This window comes from Octopus bimaculoides, chromosome 23 (genome assembly GCF_001194135.2).
Source record: "Octopus bimaculoides isolate UCB-OBI-ISO-001 chromosome 23, ASM119413v2, whole genome shotgun sequence".
Classification (NCBI taxonomy): Eukaryota; Metazoa; Mollusca; class Cephalopoda; order Octopoda; family Octopodidae; genus Octopus; species Octopus bimaculoides.
The window spans coordinates 5,798,803-5,810,618 of record NC_069003.1 but is presented as its reverse complement, the minus strand read 5'-3'; the positions used below and the strand labels follow the sequence as shown (position 1 = coordinate 5,810,618).

At 37.2% G+C, this 11,816-nt stretch overlaps 1 protein-coding gene across 1 annotated transcript in view; it reads right to left on the bottom strand.

Moving 5' to 3' along the window:
• The window catches only part of LOC106871344 (WD repeat-containing protein 13-like), a 198,006-nt gene that overhangs the window by 82,505 nt on the left and 103,685 nt on the right, over positions 1-11,816 (bottom strand). Inside the window, exon 6 of the mRNA XM_052976142.1 lies at positions 4,589-4,716. Within this exon, the coding sequence (XP_052832102.1) occupies positions 4,589-4,716 (128 nt within the window). The remainder of the gene's footprint in view (positions 1-4,588; positions 4,717-11,816) is intronic.

Below are 11,816 nucleotides of genomic sequence, written 5' to 3'. Positions count from 1 at the left end.
ATATATATATATATAAACACACATAGGTGCAAAATAAGATGGAAAAAATAGTACTTGAGTACCAAAGTGAGAGTGATGTGTATATATCTTTTATCTTTTACCTCTTTCAGTCATTGGACTACGACCATACTAGGGCACCACCTTCAAGGGTTTAGTCAAACAAATTGACTCTAGTACTTATTTTTAAACCTGGTTCTAATTCTATCAGTGTCTTTTGCCAAACTGCTAAGTTACAGCAACATAAAAAAACCAATACCGGTTGTCAAGCAGTGGTGGGTGACAAACACAAGGACACACATACATAAATATATAAACATATACATGAGAAAACAGGCTTCTCTCAGTCTTCTCACTTAATCAAATCTACTCACTTTTGTCAGCCTGGGGCTATTGTAGAAAACACTTGCCCAAGGTGCCACACGGTGGTACTGAAGCCAAAACCATTTGGTTAGGAAGCAAGCTTCTTACCAGCCAGTCATGTCTGCACATGTATATATGTATATGCATACACACATATATTTACATACACATACACACACACAATTATAACCTATGTATGAGATGAGCCAATGAAAGAGCCTCTATGTGGTCACTCAATCTGCTAGAAATAGCAGCTAAATCTCTTTCAAACTCATACCTTACTGTATTAAAAACAGACACACGCACATCGGTTAGTGTAATCCATGTAAATCATTTTTAAAATTAAGATGAAGTGAATATCTTTGATCAAAAATCTGTCCAATCAGGGCTTAATTAGGGCTGAAAAATAACAGCAGCAGCTGCAACAACAACATCAACAATGTGCATGAAAGAGAGAATTTTAGTGAAAAGTAATTTTCCAACTATGCACTTTGAAATCATTTTAAAGGAATGGAAATATGAAGTAACCTCCAGCAAGAAATTTCACCTATTCTAATATTTGGAACATTTAAAAAAAAAAAAAAAATTAATAATGAGGTGCAAAATTCTTGTTAAAATTTTAATTAAATTAAGATGACATGGGTGCAGGCATGGCTGTGTGGTTGAGAAGCTCACTTTGCAACCAAGTGTTTGCAGGTTCAATCTCTCTGCACAGTACTTAGAGCAAGTATCCTCTACAGGCCAACTAATGCCTTATGAGTGAATCTGGTAGATGGAAACTGTGGGGAAGCCCATTGTGTGTGGGTGTGTGTGTGCTTGTTCCCCACCACTGCTTGACAACCAGTGTTGGTTTGTTTATATTCTTGTAATGAAGCAGCTCAGCAAAAGGGATCAATAAAATAAGTAGCAGACTTTTAAAAACAATAAGTACTGGCATTGGGTTTATTTTTAAACTAACCCTTTTGAGGCAATGCCCCAGCATGACCACAGTCCAATGACTGAAACAAGTAAAAAGTAGAAGATGAGTTACTGAATATTCTATCTTTTATCTTTTATTAGACTGTGACCATGCTGGAGCGCTGCTCTGAAGAACAGTAGTTGAATGAATCGATGCCATTATTTTTCTCTTTTTAAAGCCTGGTACTTGTTTTATTGGTCTGTTTTTGCTGAACTGCTAAGTCACAGGGATGTAAACACACCAACACCAGATGACAAGCAGTGGTGTGGGGACAAACACAAAAAGACCGATAGAATAAGTACCGGGGCTTCAAAAAAAACTACTGGAATTGATTTGTTTGACTAAAATTCTTCAAGGCACTACCCCAGTATGGCCACAGTCTAAAGACTGAAACAAGTAAAAGATAAAAGATATATTTAGACTTGTTATAAAAATAGTTGCCCTGGTGAAATCAGAGGGCCTTCAGCAGCAAGAAGTACAGGTTAGTTCAACTCCCCTTGTAATTTCCAGAGTTTGGAAGATTACATTTTCCCATAGAAATTGCAAACAAATTATGAAAAGTAACAAGACTTCCTTAATAATGTAAGGCTGACAGTCAGCAACAACAACAACAACAGCACCAATTCAGAGTTGTTATGAATAAATATACTGCTATTGACTAACTGAAATCAATTTTAATGAGAACAGTTTTAATTTTGAACATAAACACTTCAGTATGGTTGGTCTGAAGTGGGTTGGCATTGAAAGAGTTGAAGTGTGAATTGTCTCATTACCAAAACACTCTCACGTCCCTCATGTTAACTTTCTCATCACCATATTTCCAATGAAATACTTTGTCCATGTTGCAATTAATTTGAAAATGGTAAAGGAGAGATTTAAATAAAAACATTTGATGCTGGTATTAAACTGTACTAACATCAAAAATCATTAATATCACAAAAAGAACAAAAAGGTTATTAAAGTATTATGTATGGTCTACTGTACTACATAGATCTAAAACATTGACATTAACAAAAGTACTATCGTATAGATTACAGGTCTTTGAGATGTGGACATACAGAAGACATTTAAGAATATTATGGACAGAATACAAAAATCAATGATGAAGTACTGAGAATACCAAAAAACTAAGAACATTTTATTAGATACCAACAAAGAGAGAAAACTGAACTATTTCAGACATTTAATTAGTAAAAAAAACAAAAAAAACATGGTTTACAGAGACTGTTCATAGAAAGCAAAATAAATGTGGAAAAGAGAAGAGAAAAGAAATCAAAAATTATATGGATGAGTGATATCAAGAATTGGACAAACTTTGAATAAAAAAAGGCAGTACAAGAAAGACCGAGTTGGTGATCCCTGATAGTCAATCTTTTGAGAGTGGATGATATGTGATGACAATGAGTAAGAGACGTAATGGGTGGAATCATTAGCATGCCAGGAGAAATGCTGATGGGGTATTTTGTGTCTTTACATTCTGCGTTCAAATGCTGTTGGGGTCGACTTTGCCTTTCACCCTTTCAGGGTCGATAAAATAAGTACCAGTTGAACACTGGGGTTAATGTAATTGACTATCCATTTCCCCCAAATTTCAGGCATTGTGCCTATAGTAGAAAAGAATTATTTTGTTTTTAAGGTTTGGCACAAGGCCAGCAATTTCAGGGTACAGGACAAGTTGATTACATTGACCCCATAGCTCAACAGGTACTTATTTTATCAACCCCCAAAAGGATGAAAGGCAAAGCTGCCCTCGGTGGAATTTGAACTCAGAGAGTAAAGATGGATGAAATGCCACTAAGCATTTTTACCCAGCATGCTTATATTTCTGCCAGCTTGCTGCTTTACACTGGTAATAAATATAAAACTGGTATAAGGAACATGATTAACTAGAGACCTTCTTGCACCTTGAAGTTATGCCCTGACACCTCATTTCTACAATCATTTGTCCCTTTTCTACCGCAAAGAAATTTGTTACCTCCCTCAATTCTGCATCCCCACTATCTTAAGGGTGGAGGTCTGGTCCTGCAACTTACTTGGGGGTCTCATTCATGCTGGTAGCATGATAAAAGCACCCAGTACATTCTGTTAAGTGGTAGGTGCCAGAAGGAGCATCCAGCCATAGAAATCTTGCCAGCGCAGACATGGGAGCCTCACGCAGGCCTCTGGCCAGTCAGATCCCATCAAACTGTCCAATCCATGCCAGCATAGAACTCAGACATCAAATGAGGATAATGATTATTATTATTATTATTATTATTATTGTATATGATTATGATAGACGAGGAGAGGTTTCATATAAATATGAAGATGTTAGAATGAGAAAATTACTCTTCATTTTCTTGCTTGGAGAACCAGAAGTGGTTTCAGGTGGGTTAGTATCTTCATAAAAGTTACAAAATCTCTCTTTGATTGGTGAATTGGACCCCGACCATGAATAATGAATTGATTTAACTCAATAACACTTACTAAATCATTTGTTACTAACTGAACCATTGCAGTTATTGTGTTAGAGGAGTTACACTTTAACAAACATATTGAGTACATTAAAGAACTTGAGGACAGCCAGAAAATCAAGAAACCATTACCGACTTTTCTGTCTTTTACGGTTTATAACTTGTTTTAGACATTAGACTCTGGTCAGGCTAGAGCACCACCTTGAAAGGTTTCAATCAACTATAATGGTTTTTATCATGGAGACAAGATCAGAGGGAATGGGCACAGTATATAGTGTGTGTGTGTGTGTGTGTGTGTGTGTGTGTGTGTGTGTGTGTGTGTGTGTGTGTGTGTGTGTGTGTGTGTGTGTGTACATACATCATCATCATCATCTGATGTCTATCTTCAATGCTGGCATGAGTTGGATGGTTTGATAGGAACTGGCAAGCCTGGGGACTGCACGAAGCTCCACTTTCAGCTCTAGTATGGTTTTTAAAGCTGGATGCTCTTCCTAACGCCAACCACTCTACAGGGTGGACTGGGTGCTTTTACATGGCCCCAGGACTAATGAGGCCACTACATTCCAGTACTTGATTAATACTTTATTTTACTGGCCACAGAAGATAAAAAGTGAAGCTGGCATTCACAAAGTTTGAGCTTAGGATGCAAAAAAATGCAATGGAATGCAGCACAATATTTTCTCTGATACTCGACCAATGTTACTAAGAGTCTATTATACTGACCTCTGGAAATAGTTCAGCGATTTCTGAAAGATGAAAGATAAAGAAGACCTATAAAGGTGGAACTATCTGAAACAACAATGGAACATTCACTTACCTACTGGCCTCTGCTACACTTGATGGTACCAATTCGATACTGTCATAAATATGTTTCATTGAACTGTCATAGACATGCTTTAATTGGTGCCATTGTTTCCTACTAACAGGTCCACCAGAATCCAGGCTCTACAATGGAAAACAACAATATATTAATAACATATTTTCAACAAGGTTAACTCAACCTTTTTTTTTAGTGACATGAAGGAAAAGATTTTCAAATTTTCTCATCAGCTAAACAAATTAAGATCTGAAACAGAGCAAATTTGCCTACTTGAAATAATTAATAAAGACATGAGTTAATGAAGAAGTCTGTATGTGGTTGTTCAACCTGTTAGAAACAGCAATTAGATCTCTCTCAAATCAAAAACTACCACCTTGAAGAAAGGCAAAATACAGATGTTTATGTGATCAATGACTATTACCATTTCCCTGTTACCAAGAAAAATGGAAGAAAACTCCAGACATGTTTCAGTCTTTCTTTTGACCTCTTCAACAAAGCGTAGCCTTCACTGTACTCACTAGAGTAGTAACAAGAAACTCACTAAGTAGACATGTGATAGAGTCCACTGGTCAGTGTAGAAAGCTAGAACTGTTTCAGGGTTAAATAAGTTGAAACTTATCTTTCTTTTGGAAGACGATGAACATTTTCTTTAACCTGGTAGAAATAAGAATGTTGTTTTATGCAAGGTCAGCCCTGACTGAGCAGCCGGACAATCAAAAGTATTCCAGTTATGACAATGCCCATCCTTCTCTTAGTCATTGCATATCTAGGAGGTATCATCTGGGTATGAGCCGTTTTGGCACAGCTTCTTTGGCATCGTTTATTTGAGCCTGACTTATTTGACATCAGACGTTTTAATGTTTCCCTCATTCTCTCCCTCTCTTTTTCTGTTTATGCGTGTGAGCATCCGGTCGTGTTTGTATGTGTAATGTCTCTCTCCCCCCTCTCGGTTTATGCGTGTGAGCATATTTCTCATTATGTGTATGAATAGAGACAAAGTGTTTATGTCAATTGTGTTCAATTAATAAACTGCAATGTCTCACTTTCTCTCTCTCTCTCTCTCTCTCCCTTTCCTGCTCTACCTCCATGTGTATATTTCTGTGCATGTGTTTGCTCCAGTGCCAAAAAGTACTATTGCCAAACCCATCAGCTGTGCCAAATCATCACCATCCAAACAGCTGAACCCAATCGCCTCATTCTGCATTATCCAACACATTTCTCTCATTCCAAGTCAGTAGAGTGTAATTTGAGGAAGATGTGGTAGCTATTTCTAGAAGTCCATGCAGCCACTTACAGGATTCTTCATTTGATCTTAGAGTACATGTTAACAGATGGTAGTTAAACTGCATAAGACATTTTGTAGGACAGTGACACTTCTGCAACAGCTTATGTTTCAAGTTACATTAATTAAAGAAATAGATTATTAAAGCCAAATGCAGAATTCATGGAATTAAGATGCAAGACGCCACAGACATTCTTAACAGCTTCAGTTTCCTGTTCCATTCTCTGTTTTACCTTTTATTTTTGTTTTTGCAAAACGGTTTGTGGGCTTTTTTATGTTTGTTTTGTTTTGTATTTTTGTGATTATTTCCGCACTTTTGATATGTTATAATATGGACAACGGTAGAAATATTAGTATGTGATTAGGAATTAACGGTAAAGATTTTAATGCAAATGAGATTAGAAGCTGTAAGAAAGAATTAGAGAGAGAGAGGGGGGGGGGAAGAAATACATGATTTAAGTTCTGTTAGTGCTCCAGTTCTTCTAGTCATCAATCCAAAATTGGTTCCAGTAATGTCTATCATTAGTATGTGATGAAGGAGAAAGAAACGGATTGACTTAGTGAGAGGTAAGCTATTTGAGAGATGTACGAAAAGTATTACTACAGCATTGCAAGCACACACTCAAACAGAAATAATTAACATTAAATGTGCAAACAGGAAATACGGGAAATGAGAACTGTATACGGAACTTAAAAAATTAAAACTGTAACGTCTGCTAATTAACCCTTCTGATATCAATCCAACCCACGTGAAAATGCCTCTGGTTTTTTGATAACTACTTAACTCTGGCATTTAAACCGGCCATATCTGGCCCAAAATATTCTATCTGTTTACATTCAAACCAACTAGAGCCAGCCTCTCATACCTGTCCTACAATGTCATTCTTACATAAGCAATCCACTGGTTACGATGATGAGGGTTCCAGTTGATCTGATCAATGGATCAACCTGCTCATGAAATTAATGCACAAATGGCTGAGATCTCCACAAACACATGCGCAGTTAACATAATTCTAAGAGAGATTCAACGTCACGCACTGAATGTGGCAAGGCTGGCCCCTTTGAAATCCAGGTGAAACTCATTTTTGCCAGCTGAACAGACTGGGACAATGTGAATAAACTGTCATTCTGAAAATAAACATTGACATCATTGAAATCTTGAAGCTACAACATAATGCATGTTTAATTCAAAACACTTATACATTACACTCGACAGAGTAATCTGAACACCAAAAGGCTAATCATGATTCTTATGTAGTAAACTTTGCTCCAGTTATGTTCCAAACATCAGCTTAATATCATCAATAAATGAACAAGACAATGAGAGAGGGCCTCTACACTGTTGATTGACCTGCAAAAAATGACAGCCAAATCACCCTCAAATGATACCCTACTGTTTTAAAAATGAAAGGACACATGTCATGGTATAGTTCTAGACATCAGTGGCACAGCTAGAGTGTGTGCCACCCTCATAAAAACATTGCCCAAGGTGAGCCACCTCCACCCTAGAAGAGTTGCCTAAGGTAGACTGACCCCCCACCCCATCACCACCATCCAGCTATACCATAGCTACACATACAAAGAGATGTAGTCATCCAACCTAAACCAGGATGGGAAAAAGAAATAATACAACAATCTTGATATAGTTGACATATAATCAAAGACATTCCAGTCATGACCATCCCATCTTTTATCCAGATATAACACATCATGGATACATTGAAAAAAAAATTTACTAGCAGAGTGTCACGATGGCTATTTGGTTGCTATTTCTAGTGGGTCAAGCAACAGGGGTTTTTGACTTGGGTAGTAACACCCCATGTGGTATTGAGAGCACACAGAACTACCCAGTGGGTGTAGGGCGTTTAGAGGAATGGTGGATTTTCTTAGAAATGAAATATTCAAACCAGGTACAATATTTATATTTTAAACACAACTTCATTAAAATTTAAGTGCAGCAATGGCTGTCGGGTTTGAAAGTTTGCTTTGTAACCACATGGTTTCAAGTTCAGTCCCACTGCACAGTACTTTGGGCAAGGGTCTTCTACTATAGCCGTGGGTTGACGATATGCTTTGTGTGTGAATTTTGTTGATAAAAACTGTGTTGAAGCCCATTGTGTGTGGGTCTTTGTGCCCGTGTTTGCCACTCATTACTGTTTCACAACTGGTGTTCTTTACATACTAATAACTTAGCAGGTCAGCAAAAGAGACTGACAGAATAAGTAAGTATTAGACATAAAAAGAATAAAGACTGGGGACAATTTTTTCCTTACTAAACTCTTCAGGGGAATATCCCAGCAACCACATGAGGAGGTCAGTGAGGGGGTATTTGCAAAACATCATCTGGTAAAAGTGGGGGCACTGAACTACAAATGGTTCAGATGAACTGATTTAGTAATTCACTCCTTGGCTGGAAAGATGGATAGATAGAGAGAGAGAGAGAGAGAGAGAGAGAAGAGGTGGGAGTCATTTATACGAGATATAATAGAAGAGTGTTAGCAATAGCAGAGATAGGAGAAAAGAAGCAACAAGAGAGAGAGAGAGGGGGGAGAGAAGAGAGTGAGAGGCTAGAGGTCAATGCTACATAATGTAAGAAATAGACAAAACTGAAGCAAAACAGATTTTCTCTTCGTTTTCTTTGTTTCTTTTTCTGTTAAAGGTCAATTTATCTTGTGTTGATGTGTTGTGGCAGAAAATATGTTTATGATATCAAGGAGCACAAAAACATTTATCGTGGCTGAACTCAGAATGCCCCGGGAGAACAGATTTGACATTTCCCACCAACAGAAGAAAGCCAAAGACCAGGATTTGCTTGATGAGGTTCTTGTCAAAGGATGGCACGCAGCCTCACCCCCCCCCTATTGAACTGAATGGTGCAGTTTTCCAGCAAGATTGGTGTGCTATTTCTTGCAAAAGATTGGTTTAGAACCCAAACAACAGAAGCCACCAGAGAGACAGCTATGACAGCTGAAACCAGAGTTTACCCTGGGTAGGATTTGAACTTGGAGCACAGTGAACCGGAACAAACAAGACAAAACATTTCATCCCATGCTTTGTCAACTCATACAGGGTTGGTTTTGAGAGTATGTGGTCAGGAGTTCAAATCCCCTTAGTATCTCTCTCTCTCTCTGCAGGCCCAGGCACAAGTGCTTTCAGGGTCAGTCATACTGTACACCACCTGGGGCAATTGACTTCAACTATCGCCCTCGGATGACCAATGGCATATGAGTGAATTTTGGTAGAGGAAAACTGCATGGAAGCTCATCACACACACACACACGTATAGATACACATTTATAAGTGTGTGTGTCTTGTCTTGTGCTTATCCCACACAAAACATGACAACCAGTGTTGGTTTGTTTACAACATCATAACTTAGTGCCTGGGCAAAAGATATTGATAGAATAAATATTGAACATGGAAGCTTGTTGTATGTGTATGGATATATGTATGGGTGTTTATATGTTTGCATCTTTGTCTCGACATCACTCGACAGTTGTAAACGAGTGTCACTGTCATACAAGCAGTGTCATTCATTTCTAATATTGTGAAAATATGTCCGGCCAGGGGGAAATATTACCTTGCCGGGAAACAGATGAGGGTTAGCGACAGGAAGAGCATCCAACTGTAGAAAATCAGCCTCAATAAGCTCTGTCTGACTCATACAAGAATGGAAAAAAATGGACATGATGATGATGATGATGAATACTTCAAAACAGAGTTACTCTCAGATGAGTTGGTAGTGAAAAGGTTAAAGAAGACCCACCCACATACAAGGATAAATAATTTGGGTGTATCGGCTGAAGGAAAAGAAGAAGAACATTTCCGTGTTTGTATTTAGCCTATTATTACTAACAACACAGACATTTTTGCTCTCTGATAACAACGCAAACCTTTCTACCTGTTCTTCTATTTATAGTAATTTACACAGATAATCAACATTACTCTCTTATATCTCAAGCAGATGATAATGATACAGGTGTAGCAAACACATGTAATCATTCTTTTATTCATTTATAGGTTTTCATCATTTGATTGCAGCCATACTGGAGCAATGCCTTCAAGGGTTTTCGACACAGGTTTCTTAATGTTTTTCCTACATTAACTACCCTCCTACTTCATCATCATCATCATCGTTATTTAATGTCCATTTTTCAAGCTGGCATGGGTTAGACGGTTTGACAGGAGTTGGCTAGGCAGAAGACTGCACTAGGCTTCACTGTCTGTTTTGGCAGGGTTTTTATGGTTGGACGCCCTTATTAACCCCATCCATACCAATTTATCATCCCAATTACTATCACAAATATAAGAAATAATTAGTCTTGTATACAATACAATTTATTCCATAACATTAATGACCTTATAACAACTGAGCATTGATGGTCTTAAAATCAATAAGGGGAAAATAAATCTAGCATAAAACAGTCCAAATAATGGTAAAGAATTTTTCAACCTAAAAATACCAGTGCTCCACTGGTGCTTATTTTATCAACCTCAAAAAAATGAAAGGTAACGTCAACCTTGCTGAAAGACAGTTTCTCCTATAAGTACCAAAATAAAATTTGGAATTTATGGAGGGTTGGGAACAAAAACAGAACAGAGACATACAAGGAAAACGAATGGAAAGAAACATGGAAGGTCATTAGACAAGAATGAGGGTAAAATAGTGAATGCTGGAGAAATATTTTCTTTGACAAGAGAAAAGATAGAGGAGAGAGACAGGATACGTCCAGTCTTTAGGACAGCCCTGGAAAAAAAGAAAGATGAGCACGAGGAAAAGAAAGATGGACGATGGTCATGTGTGAGCAACATGAGAAAGTAAAGGAGAAAGAAGGGGAGAAAGAGAGACAGATATACAACGGTGAAGGGTAGACTTCACTAAGGAGTACCCAAGGGCCATGGAGGCTATGCAGTGGTGTCCACCAAGGTGATGAATTAAGGTTACCACCAAAACATCACTGAGAAAAAACCAAAATGCCAGTATTCCTCCCAAGGAAAATACCTTGTGGTATTTTTTTCTGCCGATAAGGCACAGACATTCCCTTGTCACTGTCTCAATCATAAATGTAGAGATAAGGAAGCCTATAACTGACAACACTGTTGTTGATAAGATAGATATAAATTACAAATAAGTTCCATATTAAGTACCTAAACATCTGACTGCAAAGGTCCAAGGTTTAGGAATACTTAATCAAATATCATGTAATTTTTATATCTAACGAGGAAACTAATTATCTATATGAACATCTATTTTCTTAGAAAACAACTTGCCTACTGCCCATGTGTCTGCATGAGCATGTGTGCATGTGTGTGTATGTGTATATAAAATAATAAATTCTAATCACTATATAAACAGAGTACATACATAAATGAAGGCTCATACAGGCATCAAAGTAAACATGAATTTTCACTTATCTCCAGCCTACTCGTGCCCGAGTTTTATACGACTCCAATATCATAATTTTTCAGTAATCAAAGAGGAGTGGGAAATTTTGACATGATACAACCATGCAAATATATGAGATTTCAAAATAGAATCATCACTATATGTATGATGGGGGTGATATTTCAGGATAAAAAAATAATAAAAAATTCAGGCACACACAAGCATAAGTATGTGGTTAAGAAGTTCACCTAGCAATCATGTGGTTTCAGGTTCAGACCCAATGTACAGCACCATGGGTAAATGTCTTCTACTATAGTCTCAGACTGACCAATGCCTTGAGACCGAGAAGATGGAGACTGTATAGAAGTTCATCATGTACATACCACATATATATATATATATATATATATATACACACACATATATATATATATATATATATATATACACACACATATATATATATATACACACACACACATATATATATATATATACACACACATATATATATATATATACACACACATATATATATATATATACACACACATATA